The sequence below is a fragment of the Chelonia mydas genome, chromosome 3, assembly GCF_015237465.2.
Source record: "Chelonia mydas isolate rCheMyd1 chromosome 3, rCheMyd1.pri.v2, whole genome shotgun sequence".
Classification (NCBI taxonomy): Eukaryota; Metazoa; Chordata; order Testudines; family Cheloniidae; genus Chelonia; species Chelonia mydas.
The window spans coordinates 156397194-156414828 of record NC_057851.1 but is presented as its reverse complement, the minus strand read 5'-3'; the positions used below and the strand labels follow the sequence as shown (position 1 = coordinate 156414828).

Here is a 17635-nt window from a genome sequence, read left to right as displayed (position 1 = left end):
GCATGAATCCTTGTTTATTATTTATATGAGGGTAGACTGGAAGCCCCAATTAGATCAGGGCCCCACTGCGTCAAGTGCTGTACAAGCACGGGATAAGAGACCCCCCCCCCCTTGCCCGGACAAACAAGTAGAGCTATTTATTTGTATTAGTAAAATGCATTATTACTAAACAACAGTAACAAAGGAAGCTGCTTTCAAAGCACAACGCGGATGTATTACTGCACGTACAAAAACTACCCCATCACCAGTGTTGGCTCCTGATTATTCTTGTGACTGGCATCAAATGCCCACACAGAAGATAGTGCTAGAAATGCCAGGATGGCTTACTTAGTGCTGACGGACGACACTGCCTGGTATAACGCCCAGCAGTCAATGGGAGTGAATGGGCGTTGCGAGCAAGCTGGATTAGTGCTTGGTGTAGTGGGATAAGAGGGCGCGATGAGTTTGTCACGTTTCCTACTGCGCTCAGCTGCACCTGACTTCATTGGCACGTTTCTGGTAAGCTGGGCCACTCTTGCATCCTTTTCCCTAGATTGTTGTGTCTGAGTGACTAAGGCTTTTCCATGCATTTTGTTCCAGGGACTGGGCGGGAGAGTGGCGTTGGAATAATGTGACCTTAAAAGAGAGGGGGGGGGGGAATCTGAGGCAATGGGCCGTGATCGAACCGCTAAAAAGGAACTGGGGGGGATGGGATGAAATGAAGGCACAGGGCTGGAAGAGATATTAGTAACGGTGCTGCTGCTCTTGAGACCAAAATAAAGTCGCCCCAACAGGTCTTTGGTACAAGCCCTGGCGTTTTCGAGTTTTATTTTGATAGCAGTGACACAACTGTCAAACCAGCTCATCCCAGACCTGCGCTGTCTGTCTGACCCTTGCAGAAAACCGAATGAGTGACTTCTGTACGGCAGCTCTGGGAAAGTTAAGCACGTGGCACATAACTGCACACTCAGCCACTACTCTTTCCCTTCTTGATTCGATTTCTCCTTCTCTTCAAAACTACCTGGGTGTAATAATATTTCCTGCTTTCTTTATGCTCTTCTTCCTTCCTCTTGGGGACACTAGAATACCAGATCCTGAGAGACAGAGATACTGGCTAGAAAGATCCATCTATCTAGATTCTTATACGGTGCCCACAGCGGGATTTGTGTGTGTGTGTGTGTGTGTGTGTGTTTGGGTGTGAATCAGAGAGTTTTACACACACAGGTATGTATATAACATGAAATAAATACGTGCGTGTGGAGATAAAGAAATGTAAACGTATAGTACACATTGACTGGAGAGGGTAGAAAGAAGCACACATAAATCGATGGATAATCCATACGGGTACGCAGATATGTAGGTATAGCTATGTTGCTAGACCCACGCATTCACTGGGTAGAAGGACTTCTAACTCCAAGAAACTTCTACAGATCTGCATCTCTCTTACTCCTTAATCGAATGCAATTTTGCCCAATCTAATCTGTTTTTGTCTAATGTAAAGGGATTGAAGACTATGTGCATATTTTATAGACTCACCGTTGCCATTATGTTAATTATCTTGTTTGCTGTTAGGGGAGGGGGAAGGGAGGCGTGAGCAGTTTGGATTATTTAATTTTTAATTACTTCTTTTTCCCAGCCCGTCACCCTCAAAAACGTCTTTCACGACTTCGTTCCTCAAAGAAGTTCTCAGCATCCTGGCTGAGCAGGTCCCTTCTTAGTTCATTTGTGTCCTCGGAAAGCAAGATTAAAGGGGAAAGTCGCCGCTGTATATTTATGTTTTCATTGCTAGAAGGGAATTGATTTCCTTGCATTTAGTTCTGTAGCTGTAATACACAAGGGCGGATTTGCGTCACCAGAGCAACTTGCTGGTCGAGATAAAGTTGCACAAATATTGAAAAGGGAAGTGCTCGCGCTCATTATAAAGTTTTTCGCCGGAAGAAATAAGGATTTCTGCTGTATCCGAAAATACTAACGCCGCTTCTATTTTTGGTGCAAATCTCGCAGGCATATCCGCTCATTTAGTCCGAGTTGGAGCCTATCAAAAACAGGAGATGACCTGAACTTCAGTGAGTCCTGAGCTTCCTGCAGCCTTCTTGCTCGTATGCAAGAGAAGGAGGGGTTGTGCCCCCCCCCCCCAGGACATGGGTGTGTGCGTGTCTCCTTACCCCTGAGCAGGGACGGGTTCCCTAGGAGGGGGAGGTTCTGCTTTATGAGTAGGGAGCCTGTTATTCTTGGGTAGGAGCGCTCCTTGAACATAGCCAGGGGAGGAGGGTTGCCCCAGGACCAGGCGTCTTGTTGATCCAGAGCAAAAGGGGGCGGCCGTAGTCCCTCCCCATGAGAGAAGGGAGCTGATACTTCGGGTTAGGAGCCTCCTCGCACCGAGGCATCGTGGTCCCGGGGAAAGGGGAGGGGTATCATCTTCTCTGTAGCTCCTTGCCCTCACACAGGAGACTTGGCTCTCCCCGTCATTGCTACTGGCTGGGGGTGCGACTCCTAGAAGGGGGAGATTATTGATTCTGGAAAGGGGCCTTCTTGTCTCTAGTGGGTGGAGGGAATTTGGCCGCTGGGCCGGTGATCTCCTAGTTACTGGACTAAAGGATTATCCCCTTGGAGGAGGCAGCCGGGTTGTTGACTCTGGAATGGAGTCCTAGGGGGATTTTTGCACCTGCTTTCCCCGAGCAAGCCTCACTCGTCCCAACCCGTGCAGCACAAGGCCCAGCCCAGGGTCAAGTGTTTTGCTGCAAAGCGGTTAGACTGTTCCTTCGTGTTATTTCTGTCCTTAAAGGATAAAGCCCACGCACCGGCCCCTCCTCTCCCTACGGAAAATACAGACAAAGCAGGTTGAGTTGGGGGCTGATCACTCTTCTCTTGGTATTCCAGGTTTCTAAATATACTCGCTGCCTTCCAGACGTCCAGGGAGGGGAGATGGGAAACAAAATTAGGGAGTGGTGGGAGGAAGCTGAGATGAGTGGCTGAAACCAGACCAATGGAGGCGGCGAGGGATCGGGCCCCAAGTCAAGTGAAAGAAACTGCAGACTCTTAACCTCATGTCTGAGTTAGTTCTAGAGAGAAGCATCGACCCATTATCATGGAGTGCGGCTGCCAGCCAGACCAATGCATTTTAGAAAAGAAAAAACAACTGTACCTCCTGTTACACTTCCAAACAATGCCCAGGTATGAAGAGACCTCTTAGAAGTGTTGTTCTCTGTTCACCTCAGAGCTGCACCCCCTAGTTCGCATGGGGAGAGAAAGGGTTTCTCCTTCCTAGACGCTTACTTTTTGCCACTCTTAAAGCCCAACCGTGGTTCTGATCGTACATATTCGGCACTTGGTCGCGGGTCACAGTAATAAAACACAACCTTTGCCATTCGAATCCAAGGACTTTCATGCTAAACGTTTGCTAAATGTGTGTGTTTGATAAATATTAGAACTGCAGCTCTGTCGTAAAGTTGCCTTGGGATATTTCGCTTTGAACAGATCTTTCAATGAACAGGTTTCCCAGGATTCTCCCCTCCCTCCCAGATTAGTTCATTTAGAAATGAACATTGTCATTTTATGACTATGCTTCTTGATAAAGTGCCCTATCTGTAGACCAGAATCAAAGGGAAACATTACCAAGTGGCAAAAAGTAATTGTGTCCAGAAAAGAAAACCCCCGTTCTCTGCCGCTTGCTCTAAAGTAGGTCGAGCAGCCGTGAGATGAACGGAGAACTTTTTACGAGACACTGTCATGTGCATGGCTGGGATCCTACTGGAGAAACACACCTTATCCTTTTCTAAAACAGACTGACAACATTTTTTCGTCTGGCTGAAATTAACAGACTTGCTTTAAGGGCATCTGACAAGGAGACATGGATGGGGATTTTGCCTCTACCAGGCAAATCTTTACATTTTAAAAAATAGGAAATGTTGAAATCTAATTTTCCGTTCCCCAAATACCCTTAGTTTCCGGATATATCTTTACAATTCATCATGTTTCTATTACTCTGCTTAGCCTCATTAAAATAAACGCTGAGATGTCTTCTATAACGAGGTGTGTATGCGTAAAGGAATTCACATAAGCTATTTATGTTGGCACTTGGCTGAGAAATACAACAATCTAAGGTTACAGGTGATTTCATTTTTTTCACTACTACACTGGAGTTTCAGACGTGAAGAAAGAAAGAGAAAATGTTTGAATTTCTTGCTTTTCACCGAAAACTCTCGGAATTTTGCAAACGATTTGAATTTTTTAAAACGAACAACCAACCAACCAACCTGGCTGCTGAAAATTAAATGCATAAGAACTGTTAAAAATTCCTTGTCTGTGAAGATACTGTAAAAAAATAAAATCTCTTCCCCCAGGTGGAGATTTGGATATTAAACAATACATCAGTTGCGTTGAAACCTCGTTAGTAAAGCCCTGAAGAAAATGTAGTTATTTATTTTCCCTCTCCTAAACATTTGTTTTATTTGGTTTGCTGTACTTACAAAATACTCACCGAATCTTTACGGTGAATTTACAAAGCAAACAGAAAAGTGTAAGCACATTCTTGACCAAAGCATGCAGTCAAAATGAAGTTAGTACCATTGTCTCCGAGACCTGTCGCTATTAGTTATACGAAGCCCAGAGCCAACAGAGCAGTGTTCACGTAAGTACCTACACTGCACTTACGATTAAATCTACACTCTGTTACAGACCGGCCAAGTCTCACTTGTTTGGAAGGACACGTCTTTAATTTGAAACTATTTTAAGGCAGGTTTTCGCTCTCGTTGAGGAGGATTTGACTGTGTGTTTGAATGAGAAACATTTTGCAATCATAACTGGTAACTAAGGCATATCTCTAAGTCAATCTGTTACAGCTTGACAGTCCTGTGTGAAGAATAATAGAGCAGAATTTAGGGAGGATGCGAGGGAGAAGAGGCCAGCTCTATACACACAAGCGTTTTCGGCTCCTTACCCCGTTTTAAGGAGGGGGGGAGGGGACACAGCAGACTTTCCAACTCCCTTCTTTGAGAAGCGTCGGGAGCAGACAGCTGGGCACTGTAGCTGCCTCTTCTCCCCCATTCAGGATCCCGCAGGGGTGGAAGGGGCATACATAAGGCTGGTAGATGGATTAATATTCACCCCCAGCCCTGCCAAGAAGCCCCGAGGAGGGAGAGGGGAGATCGGGCAGCCTGTCCCGCGGCGTGGCCAGTGCCCCGTTCAGGAGGGCTAGGGCGGGGGGTCGGGGAAGGGGAGGTAGGTACACAGAGCGGAAAGTTCAGTTCAGCCCTGGCCCGGCGCCGGGCTGAGGGGCAGGGCGAGCTACAAGTGCAGCGCTCGCTCCCCCGGGGCTCGCCGCAAGCGCGGCGCGGCGTGGCCAGCCGCCGCCTGCCCCCACCCCTCGGCCCTGAGTGGCTGCCGGCTGCCCAATGAGCGGCCGAGCGGCTGACAGCGGCGCCCCTGCCCATTGCGGGAGGAGGCGGGCTGGCTTCGGGGAGCAGGGGGTTTGTTTGGGGTGGGTCCCCCCCCCCCTCCGAGTGGCCGGGCGCGCTGCAGGGAGAGGAGCGGCCCCACTCTCCCGCTCGCTACGGATGCACCGAAGGCGGCCCGCACCTTTGCGCTGAGCTCCCGGGCTGCGACCCCGCCGCTCCCCAGTGCGGGGGCAGCCGCCCGCACGGTCCCTCCGGCCGCGGGGAAAGAGCCGACGGCGGAGCCTCGTCCTGCCCAGCGCCCCGGCCCCAGGATGTACACGGCCGGCCTGGCCCCTTTCTACGCCTCGAACTTCAGCCTGTGGTCCGCGGCGTATTGCTCCGCGTCCGGGCCGGGCGCGGGCGGCTGCTTCCCCCTGGATCACGCCGTGGTGAAGAAGCCTTCCTTCTGCATCGCCGACATCCTGCACGCCGGGGCGGGGGAGGCGGCGGCGGCCGAGAGCCTGCCCGGAGCCTCCGCCGCCGCCGGCCTGGCCGCTCACTTGGGAGCGGTCCATCCCCACGCTCCGTTCCACCCCGCCGGCTCGCCGCTCAGACCCACCCCGGTGGTGGCCCCGGACACCCCCGCCGGCTTCCCCGCTAGGCTCTCCCCGCTCTCCGCCGCGTACCCTCACCACCACCAGCACCGATCGCCGGGAGCCGCCAGCGGCGGCGGCACCCCCACTCCGGGCCGGCTGCACGGGAACCAAACGCACAACGGCCCGGCGCCGGCTCCTTCCAGCAAAGATCTGAAATTTGGGATTGATCGCATTTTGTCCGCGGAGTTTGACCCCAAAGTCAAGGAAAGCAACACGCTGAGAGGTAGAGATCTGAGCTTTTCTCGCTGTCCGTTTGTAGCCAGTCTTAACCTTTTAAAAAAATCACTACTATCAATGTAGTGTGTTTATGTTTCTGCAGTTTCCTTTAACACTAATCTACCGTCCCGTGTACTGTAAAAGCCTGTCGTTGAGATTACACTGCTTTAAAAACAATCGCTCTCAGCTCCCGAAAGATTGTACGCAGATGGTAGATCACATTGTGGAAGGCTTTTCCTGCAATCAGGCTCCTCATGCGGTGTGTAAACACGCTGACAACGAGTAAATCTATTAAAGGAACTCCGGTGCGAGGGGAAAATACTGCACCTCCATAGGGAAACCATTGCCTAAAGTTCCCTGGCTTGTACGTTCCTACCATGTCACTTCGAAAGTGTGATTTCCCCACTGCCCACGCTCTTCATTGTATCTGACTGTAGAAAAGCAACTGCACCCCCCCCTCCCGTCCAAACTCCCACACATACACTTTAGATGAATCAGATCAATTCATTAGAAGCTTCAAGGTGTGTGGATTTATATTGCAATATAACAGAGCTCTCCTTGTTCCTGTGCTCACAGATCTGACCTCCTTATTAACTACAAGCCGCCAAACTGGGGTTCATCTCCCCACCTTGCAGCCTTCAGCCGGCCAGTTCTTCGCGTCTCTAGATCCCATTAACGAGGCCTCTACTATTCTGGGTCCCTTAAACACAAACTCAAGGAATTCAGTTCAGCACCAGTTTCAAGACACTTTTCCAGGTACAAACCCTCCCTCTTAAATCCATCCCTGGCACAAATCAGTTATCAACAGGGCCTAGACAATCTCGACAGCTGATTGTGGCCCTCAGTGCATCTATATAGAGCCATAGGAGCTCGACCCAAAAGAGATTTGGCGGATGCTTGGAACCCGAAGTTTCTTTTTTTTAGTGAGGATCACATTTTGACATCTCATCTACAATGAAAATCTTGGAGGTGGGCTGCATGTGGGGAGGACAATACGTCTAACAAACTGATCACAAATGATAACGCTAGTTAGTGAAAGTAACAGCTGGGGGGAAAGAAACATACCTGACTTTAAAAAAGATGTAATAAATTAATGAGAAAATGTGAAGTTGTAATATTTAGGTGGCATTTAGCTGATCTCGATAGGGCCTTCCCTGCAGGCATCGGTCCATCTATTATTTGAAACGCATTTAAAACTTCTTTTCATACATAAATACAAATAACACGGTTTGTCTCTCTCTCCCTCTTTTCAAACCAACAGGTCCTTATGCAGTTTTAACCAAAGACACACTGCCTCAAACGTACAAAAGAAAACGTTCCTGGTCCAGAGCTGTGTTTTCCAATCTACAAAGGAAAGGTTTAGAGAAAAGATTTGAAATTCAGAAATATGTCACGAAACCGGACAGAAAACAACTTGCAGCGATGCTGGGACTGACTGATGCCCAAGTAAGAGCCTCTTTGGGTTTTATGTTTTCCTCTCCTCGCATCTCTTAAATCCGATCGGGCAAATGTAGATTAATTTGTGTGTCCCCCCCCCCCCCGCTTCTCCTTTCCCTGCGTTATGGGGTCATCTTAAAATCTGGGCATGTAGCATATGGAATGCTGGTGAATATGTTCAGCTAATAAATCTGTTTTTGCAGTGAATCTGCAAATTCATGTGTTTGTATTCAAGTATGCATCTTCTAGCAGAGAAAAATCCTTATAGCCCAGAGATTTATGTCAACATGCCCTCTGCGTTTGTTTTGGCAAATGCAGAAAAGTAGGAGCAAGAAAGCAAATAGGCCGTGGGAGATGGTAATTATGAACTTTATTGAAGTGCAATTCACTGTAGGAGGCGGTTTTTCTCGAAGGAGATAAACGAGAGAGCACACTTTTTTTTTTTTAATTCTCTCTTTCTGCATTATGAAATCCTTAGTTCTGAGGAAGTGAAAACGCCCTTTTAAACGGAATCATTAAACGCCACTAAGTAATGATTCCACTACTGATGGCCCACAGTACATAGATCTGTATAACCTTGCGGTCTGTTGAGCAAGCTTTGGTTTCCTGGACGAAGAAGAAGAAGAAGAAGAAGGAGAAGAAGAAGAAGAAACCCGCTTGTATTTAAACACCACAAACAAACAACAAAAAAATCATACAAAGCTAGAATATTTTTCGGTCGGAGGAGAATGAGGGCATTTTGGCTGCCTCATTTTATCCCAGCTCAGCATCGTTACTCTGAGCATTTTGTAAATGCAGTTATGGAGGTAGCAGGGCTCACACCAGACTCTTTTCCAATTTATAAATCCACATCGAAAATAGTATCTTCCCTGGACATCGGGCTGTCTTGATTTCCTTTCTCAACACATTTTAAATATGAGGCTAGATCTGTGAATTCACACCACCGCCCGGGGGACAGTATAGATGGTATATTGTATCGTCTGTACACACTACATGCATGTTACAGATAGAGTAGGTATAGTGTCGATGTAGGTATAGCATTGTATTTAAAGATAAACTATTTTGTGTGTGTGTGTGGGGGGGCTTTAGAATAACGCGAAGTAAAATTAGATACATCTGTCCATGCCACTGCTGGTCAGTGCCACAACTGGAGCACTCAGAACAAATTGGTGACGAAATGCAGAAGTATGAAAAAAGAAACAGCGAATGCCCGTTTTTAAAATGACCCCAGCAAAATCCTGCTTGAGGGTGCCCGGGGAGCACCGGGTGAATGTCCCTGCGGGACAGCGGACCGGGGGAGTGTGTGTGGGGGGGGGAGCGGAGGTTGGGGTGTCTCAGCCCGCCCACTGATCTCGGGTGGGTCTCTGTTGTGTCTTGGTGACCCTTAGGTGAAGGTCTGGTTCCAGAACAGGCGCATGAAATGGAGACACTCCAAGGAAGCCCAGGCCCAGAAGGAGAAGGAGAAGGAACCTGCCGAGAAGCCCGGCTCGCTGCCCGCGGCCGAGGGGGAGCGGGAGCAGAGCCCCAGCCGCTCGGAAGCGGAGAGCGAGAGCAGCGACCCGGAGTCTCTGGACATGACCCCCAGTGACACGGAACGGACTGAGGGCGCCGAGCCGGCCCTGCACCAAACCAGTGTCATCAAGTCCTCCGGCGGCCCGGACCTGCCTGCAGCACCGCCCCCGCCGGCCGGCTCCGAGAGCCCCGAGCCGCCGCCGGCGCAGCTGGGCGGCCTATAGAGAGGGAGCAGGAGGAGCCCCCGGCTTTGCGGAGCCCAGAGACTCGCTGTACAGGACCACTGCTAATTTATGTCACTGACTCCGGGCTCCCGGAGAAGCCCCAGGCGGGGCAGCCCCCGGGCCCTCCCCTGCAGAAGAACCCCGAGATCAACGGGGTACGGAGGGAGGGGAGCTGCCCGGCTGTGGGGTGAGACGACCCTGAAGCGCCCACCCCTTGTGTTGTACATACCAGGGCGAGCTAGACAACCCAAGGCAGAGCAGCCCTCGCTTAGAAAGCTGTAAACTTCCCGGGTGGTTCGGCTCGCGGCCCTGACCAGCTCCGCGGGAGGAGCGTTTCCGGTCTAAGCCAAGCGAGGGACTCCGAGCCTGCTCTGCACCATCTCCCCCCCCCCGTGCCCCCCCCCCCACTGCCACCTTTCAACCTCGCCATCAAACAATTTACAATGTGAATATGTTACCAACGCACTCCTCCTCCATTGCCATGTGTTGCTTTGTATAATCCGGCCAAGAAATACTGCACTGAGAACAAAAAAATACTGTAAATAAAATGTTTGCTATGGTTTGTAACCCTGTCTAGTTTGTTACAGGACCAGGGCTGGCTGGGTCGGTTCAACTGGCTAGAGGGAGCGTTTGAATGACGCCACGGTCCACTCATCATTTCATAATACTAAAGACACCAAATACCTTCACTATTTAGGTAGATGAATCCGATTGAAAGGTTCGGATTAATTTTCCAGCTGTGTAGATGAGAATTTTACTAATTAGGATCGTAGATTTTTTTAAAAAATGATTTTTTTAAAATCTGAGGTCTGATTGAGCCACAAGCCCTGCCTAGATGAACCTATATTACATGGCATATATTATGCATAATTTAATCAGAGCTTAGACCAGCAACCAAATTGTATTTCCTTCCAATCGTGTGTGTGAGGATATATGGAAAGGTTAATGCTACAAAGCACCCAGGAACAGGATGTGGCTTGCTTGGGGCTTGTTTTGTTTCTAAACTGTAAAATGTATGCATTTTATTGATACTTTGTATCCAATTCACAGATGGGTCTGAATAGCCAACCGAGGCTACTCTGACGCTGTTCAGAGCCTGGATGAACCCCTCGCTGTCCCGTTTGAAGTCCATGGGAGTTTTGTTTAAGGGGTAGCTCTTTTACAGATATGAAGGGCCAGAAGGGTGTGACATAAAAACCGCTGGGATTAGGGGTATTTTACGCTGATCTCATTAAAGTCAGCGGTGAACACTCCACTGGAAACTGGATCGTGCCCCCCTTAATGTGGCAAAAGGCTGTTTCCTTTCTGGGTTTCTTATCAGCAAGAGTCTCTGGCCTGTGCACTGGGACGAGCCTGGATGTGGATGGGGTGGGGGGGGGGGGAATGTCTGGAATGGGTGCGTGCTACATTCTCTCCCTTAGTCTGAGTGGAAAGCACTGAATGGCGTCGGGCTGGGGGCTGTCATGGACTTCTCCTTTCTGTTACATGAGGTGCATGGACCGCGCTTCTCTGTCCATTTCCAGGCAGGGGCCAGGCTGAGATCAGCTGGCTCCAGTTAGCCCTCTCGGTTCATCTACCGCACCATCTCTCTCTTTGAAAGGGGGAATGGGGCCCCAAAATCTCCCCCTTCCCAAAGCCTCATCACTGCGAGGGAACACTGAGGCTGGCTGTTCAGCGAGGTACCCTGACATCCGCTCCCCCTTACCCAAATGGCGAGTCAAGCAGCAATCAGGACTAGGGAGGGACCATACTCATTTCCCACTGAGATGGCACTAGGGCCCCAAGCACAGTCTAAGCTTAGCAGTGACTTCTATTGTCAGACTGCCCGGGTGTAGCAGATACTGGAGGATGGGGCCTAGTTCTGATCTCACCCCCAGGAAGTAGGCGACTGAAGTCGTTGGCCTTCCAACCAGTGCGGGAGGCGGAATCCAACCGCAAGGTGCCTTGGCTCACCTATTTAAGATGGAGAGCTGAAAAGCGATCAGTGCCCGCTGGTGATCTGGAGATGGCACTCAGATGGAGCTCAGGGGGTCAAACACTTTGTCCCTTCTCCAGGCGAAAATCTTAAGCAAACAGAGATTTTCGTTGTTTTGCCCCAGCAGAGAAAAACGAACTGAAGAAATAGAACAGATCGGGAAGGGCTTTCAATAATTTCACACAAAAATAGCAAGAAATAAACCCATCCAGATAATAAAGTGGTAGCAGCGTTCTCATCCCTTCTAGGCACAGCGACTGTTACAGGCCAGGTGGTGTTCACAGAGTGTCAAGGGTGGAAAACGAATTCTAGCAAACGAGGAACTTATTCCTTAGCGGGAAGGAGGGAACGAGAATCTCCATCTCCGAAACTGTCCCAAATCTCAGATTTTCCAACCTGTTTCTTTTATTCCTCCTGACGTTTCGCCATTCTCTTCAAAGGATTTTTAGTCAGGGCCCAGGAGAAATCGAATGCGTACAGCCGGTTTGCATGATCACCCTACAGCAAGGAACTAACTATAGCTGGGAAATGCTCGGGCCCGAACATACTCCCCACTGAAGTCAATGGGAGTCTTGCCCGTTCCTGCAGTAACCAGGCCCCATCTGTTCTACCCTTGCTAAAATAATTAGGTAGGTAGGTGGAAAAAAGCTTTTAAAGCAACATGGATACTTCTGGACCTTTGCTATATACGGAACCTAACGAACTATTTTATTCCCATGCAAGTCCAAGTAAGCTCAGGCCATGTTTTTCTTTTTGGGTCAAACCATTTTTTGTACAGCTTGCAATTTCATATTTGCCAGGCCTAAAGAAAATCTGTAGCGAATAAATGTTTTGTGAGGTCTTCCCGGCCTGACTTTTTGCTGCATATAGCATATTTAGGAGAAAAATCCCTCCTACGATGTTCTGTGCGTCTGTCTGAAACCCACCTACATAAATATATTTATTTGTGAGCAAAACTATGCTTCAAATACCGGGAAATAGCATGCGAGTTATTTATATAGCTCCTCAGCATATGTTAGATCGGAGTTAATTTGAAAGTAACGAGTTTATAACTATAAATGATACACAGCTAGCCAGCAAACTGTTAAGACAATCTCTGTTTTTATTCTCAGCAAACCTACATCATGCCGCTCACAGATAACCACTTCTTTGTTTTTGTTTATTCTATAAAAAGCAATCAAGCTTGAACAAGGTTGTTAAAACATCAAGGTGGATTTTATCAAATATTTGGACGATCGTTACCAAATAAATTAGAGAGAGGAAATGAAAGGCTACGTGATTTTTGAAAAAGTGTGTATATAAATATTATCCTCTCCTCTTGCTTGAAAGCTTAAAATCCGATTCTTTTATAAATGTGACTTTACATATTACACCTTAAAGGTGGCGTGGGTGACTTTTGAAACAACAGAATACACAAGCCAGAATCCGTTTATAAGTAGTAGCGAGCAGGAACTCCCTTCGTAGATGGATAGGTTGAGAGAGAAAAAGAGAATTTTCACAGAGCCGTAGCTTACCGTGTGGCCAGAACGTTTTTAAAAATAGTTATCTTAAAAGAGGAACAAACAGGCTGACCGAGAAAAGTGATCAGATCGAGAAGGAACACTCCTGTGTAGAATTCCTGATGCACCCATACGAAAGGTGCCATGAAAACATTGGAGTTTAATTCCCCCCGAATGTTTAACATTGGTACACTTCCTGTACACCTTGGGGATAAAGTTTCAGAGGCCAGCTGTATGCCTACTGCTGGGGAAATATTTAGCAAGGGGAAGAAGTCAGGTTGCAGTCTTAGCTCCCCTCGCTAGGCTTAGTTTGTGCATTTCGTTTATTTGTCCAGTGCTTTGTTTTGCTTTAAAATCGCGGAGTGGGTTTCCACATCAGAAAAAAAAAATCCCCCCATAATGGATTCTCCATTAAATGCTACCTGACGGGTGGTGGGGGTGGTCGTGGGGAAACCCGGTTTCCTTAAAATGTAAAAAGGTAGAGAGCTTTATGGAAAGATATTTAACGGTTTTTCTCTCTTCTCCAGTCTGGTAGATAAACATAAAATATTGTTCTATTAGGATACTGTTGTGATTCTACCCAGACCTGCCAGTATATACTATTTAACCTAATAAGAAGTACATGCTTATATAAAATATTTTAAGGATGATTCGTCTGACAGTAAAGAATTTTGATTGATTTATTTTTAATTGAAAATGAAAAATCAAGCTCTCCCAGTTGCCAATTCCTCGAAAATCTTTAACACCAGAGACCATAGTCCCTCAAATAGTTTCTGCTACATGATCTAGCTTTTCACCCCTGAAGGAGTTAGTGAATGTGGTTTTGTAATCTTTTTGCTGTCAGTTCCAAGCACGTTGAATACATTGTACCAGCACGACAAGATTTTATTCAAGCAGATCTTTTGTATAGTCTATCTGAATTTCTTTGAAGCAGATAGTCGACCTGCTAGCCCCCAGTTTAAAGAGAGAAACGGTAATGTATATTTCCTTTTAGAAATGGCTGTCCTCTTCAAAACTACACCTCTGGTTCTTCTCAATGGCACAACTGCGCGTTTAAACGCCATCAGCACTTCATCGAGGCTCCTTTTCTCTCTTTACCATTAGGAATAGATCGCACAGTATCTTGTAATTTTCCATTGATTGTGTAGACTTGGGTGTGTGAGACGCTCTGTCACAGTTAGATGGAGCATTTCATGAGAAACAGCCACGGGGACTTTATCAATTACACCGAAGAGACAGAGAGAAAAGATATTTCCTTTCCTCCTCTTCAGTTTTCATGGGGGGGGGGGGGGGGGGGAGAAATTAATAATAAACGGTGGGGCCTTTTCCTGCTAGTTCATTTGATCATGGCAACTTTCCTCAGAATAAATAATAACAAAACCCAATCTGGGTCTCTCTCTCTCTACCCAGGCACCGAGCAGGGCTACTTTTCACGAGTAGTTTACTAATAGGGATATGTTTTTGACAGTCTGATATTTAACCACATTACATGGAGGTTTTCCATAGGATTCTAGTCCTCCTGGACAATTACGCACAAGTAATCTCGCAATAGCCAAAAAACCGCTGAAATGCAAACCAGCCTCTGACATAATACACATTTTCCAAACAGGCACATTTTATACCAGAAATATATTGAAATCGTGGAGATTAGAAGATATTCATGTTATGAAACAGACGTTACTGCAAGAGAAATTGCAACAAAATCTACGTATCTTAGCATGAATAACACACACACAAGCTCTTGATCAAATTCTATTTCTTCCCTCTGCGTTTATCAAAAAGCTGTCCATGTTAAAAATTAGGAAAAATGAGAAAGTGCATAGAAACCTGAATAAACGTGGAGTTCACATCCCTAGTTCGTTCAGTGGAATAAGCCAACGTTTCTGAGCAAATACGTATTTTGAGATGAGGCTTAAGTTTACAGAATTGTTTTCAAACTTGACTTGGTTCGGAATCCCTATTTCACACGCCCGCCCACACAATCTTCCTTATAGTTTATGCTTCGGGACTGGCTGGCGTCCATAAGACAAATTGCAATCTCCGAAATGTCAACTTTTGCCACAAACTTTGCTTAAAAAATAATCCGAAAACAAAAAACACCCCCCCCCCCCTTATTGCTGTGGCGCGCTCATCAGAAATAATGGCTGTTTACACAAAACCTTTATTCACTTTCTTAAATAAACATCACTGAACTCAAATAAAGCAAACCCTCAGCCATAATTCAGGCACAACGTTTGCTATGTGTATTCTCGACTGTGGACCTGGACAGACTCCTAGAAAAGAAGTCTGAAGTCTCTTTTCATACTTCACCTCCAATAGCTAAATGTCCTGGTTCACCTCGGCAAGTCTAGCCTTACTTTGACTTTTTTTTCTTTCTGTTTTTTGTTGGTAGAATGAAATATTTTCTTCCATCTCCCGTCCTCGGGGATCACATTTTGATGCTTTTTTATAAGATTGCAACAGCAGATCCCTGGACTGTGAAACCTGCTAAATATTTACCTTTAAAAATAAGGCATCTAAAGCTTTGGGGGGAAGAAAGGAGCAGATTCATAGGAATAAAGGCGCCCAGAGACCATTTGAAATACATTCTTGTTGAACACGAGGTTGGGAAGACAGTCTGTAGCAACCTTTGGAAGAGACGAATGCCCGGTGGCTAGGCGAAGGTAAATTCACCAGGCAATGGCAATTTAGATCAATACAATCACAAACACACTATTTCGTTAAAGGAGAGTGATTATCAGTCCATGCTTCACTCACTAATTGCTTTAAATAGCCTAGGGGGTTTGTTATGATCTCATTTGTCTTAAGGAATCACTGGCCGGTAAATGAATCTGCTGGTGTAATTAAAGTGAAAACCAATTAGATAGCCCAAGTACCGTGGAGAGTTGGAGAACTTCCCAGCTGATATCGCTAAATAGCAGCTCCTCCTGCTCTTTGGGGTTGAGAGAGAAGGGGGATACCCGAGAGCACATGCGCTCAAACTCGCCTCGAGCAACTCTCGGGACAACCATGCCTAAGGTCTTCCAAACAAAGCGTCACTGGAAGCCATCCTGGATTGACAGGACCTCTCCCCCGTTTGAGTGATGGGTCCACCCCCTCTCCCCCGCCTGGCTATCAACAAACATGGAAAGTGCCCTTCTCTCTAAACAATCCCGAGCACTGTGGTGCAGTGGGACACACGCACACACACAGAGGATAGGAAGTTTCCTTGCCCCTAAAGCCTGGGACTCCCAGCCTAATGAGCTCCATTAAGCGTATTATGGATGTAAAAGTTTGCTGTGAGGTCCTGGCTGGAGGGAAAGGATTCCTGTTGCAGCTCCAAGAGCTCTGATCTACACCACCTGGCTGAAACCAGAGAACCGCCGCTGCCTTAATGGGTTTAGCCTGGGCTAATTGGTATTTTAGGAAAGTTGCCAAATTATACTGCAGGAGCTGTGGAGGGAGACTTTTCCCGCTGGTGCCATTCGTTGATGGGAATTGCACCCCGAAGCACTGAGCTATGCCACGGGCACAAACACACCGGGGCGCGCAGTGAATGGTCTCCGAGGCAGCGTGATAGCTTGGAGGCCAATGGCTGCTGGTGCAAAGAACCTCAAACTGGCCCTTGCCAATGTGAGCGTGTGCTAATTAGGTGCCCTCTGGCTCCCTATGCCTGTGATTGCCACTTTCCCATCCTCGCCCATTTCCCCCTAGCTGGCCCAGGCTTTCAGTCATAGAATCATAGATCAGGGTTGGAAGGGACCGCAGGAGGTCATCTAGTCCAACCCCCTGCTCAAAGCAGGACCAATCCCCATTTTTTGCCCCAGATCCCTAAATGGCCCCCTCAAGGATTGAATTCAGAACCTTGGGTTTAGCAGGCCAATGCTCAAACCACTGAGCTATCCCTCCCCCTGGTCTCCGTACGTTGCCAGCTCACTTTTTATTGAAACAAACAAAATGGATTGTAAAGCCTCCCGCTAGTGCAAAGCCCCCGTCCAGGCAAATCAACGGATGGAGCAGGTGACACGGATCTCTTTAAAGAGCGGGGTTTAAATGCTGAGAAGCGGTGTTCATGCGTGCACTGGGTGGGCCTCCGCATCGCTGGCTAAGTCGCGATGCTTGACTTCCTGGGGGAATTCGCCTTAAAAAACAACAACAACAACGTGGTGGCCCATGGGGAGGGAAAGGTTTCAGAGCTCGATCTGGTTCCAGGACTGTCCCCCGAGGGCCATGAAACCGGGGTTGGAAAAATCTCAATATAACAACCCCCAAGTCGCCTGAGCATTTTGAAATCGCCATGAAATATGTGGAGGGAAATGGGAATTGTGTGGCCTGGTAGTTGTAAAGGATAAAGAGCTATTGCTGGTCCATTTAAATCGTTTTCATCTGGGTAATTCTGCAAGAACCTTACTAGCGAGGGAAGTTTCCGCAGTGCTCCATTCTCGATTGCAGGAACATTATCTATCTAAGGAATGCCATTTTTCTGAGTTACGACAGAGTCAGTTTCCATTGCAGATCATAGAAAATTCCCTCGCCTCTGAAACCGGATCTGCCAGTTTTCCATTGGAAACACATCATAATATTTGTATCGACATGATTTATTTCCCCTAAATTTAAACACGGAGAGCGTGTGCCCACCGCCGGTCACATCACACCAAGGCACAGAGGGTTCCGTTGCTTTTTCACCTGCCGCAACAGCAGCCTTGGGTGTAAAATTGCGCAGAGCGCTTAGTTCCCGCGGCGTTTGGGGCAAGAGACAAAGCGCTATTTTTATAAACGCTGG

General features: G+C 47.5%; 1 protein-coding gene and 1 long non-coding RNA gene across 3 annotated transcripts; both read left to right on the top strand.

Annotated features, from left to right (window-relative positions):
• The first annotated feature begins 272 nt into the window (after window positions 1-272).
• On the top strand, window positions 273-4897 carry LOC122465180. The gene is made up of 3 exons (XR_006289821.1): window positions 273-498; window positions 1616-2124; window positions 2860-4897. It is a non-coding gene; the product is annotated as an uncharacterized LOC122465180 (long non-coding RNA).
• Window positions 4898-5391: 494 nt separating this feature from the next.
• Window positions 5392-9966, top strand: HLX (H2.0 like homeobox). 2 transcript variants are annotated; one of them, XM_037895686.2, is made up of 4 exons: window positions 5393-6233; window positions 6803-6982; window positions 7488-7672; window positions 9052-9966. In XM_037895686.2, exons 1-4 carry the CDS (start codon window positions 5687-5689, stop codon window positions 9397-9399), a joined length of 1260 nt encoding a protein of 419 aa, XP_037751614.1. In that variant the 5' UTR covers window positions 5393-5686; the 3' UTR covers window positions 9400-9966. The 2 variants fall into 2 exon arrangements, with proteins under 2 accessions (XP_037751615.1, XP_037751614.1); XM_037895687.2 differs by lacking the exon at window positions 6803-6982 and having other exon boundaries at window positions 5392-6233.
• Window positions 9967-17635: the final 7669 nt, after the last annotated feature.

What these genes read in the sequence shown, in the direction of transcription:
- HLX (XM_037895686.2), top strand. Translation starts at nt 5,687, where the DNA reads ATGTACACGGCCGGCCTGGCCCCTTTCTACGCCTCGAACTTCAGCCTG. An exon ending in GGAAAGCAACACGCTGAGAG is followed by an intron (nt 6,234 to 6,802) that starts GTAGAGATCTGA and finishes CTGTGCTCACAG; the next exon opens with ATCTGACCTCCTTATTAACT. An exon ending in TGGGACTGACTGATGCCCAA is followed by an intron (nt 7,673 to 9,051) that starts GTAAGAGCCTCT and finishes GGTGACCCTTAG; the next exon opens with GTGAAGGTCTGGTTCCAGAA.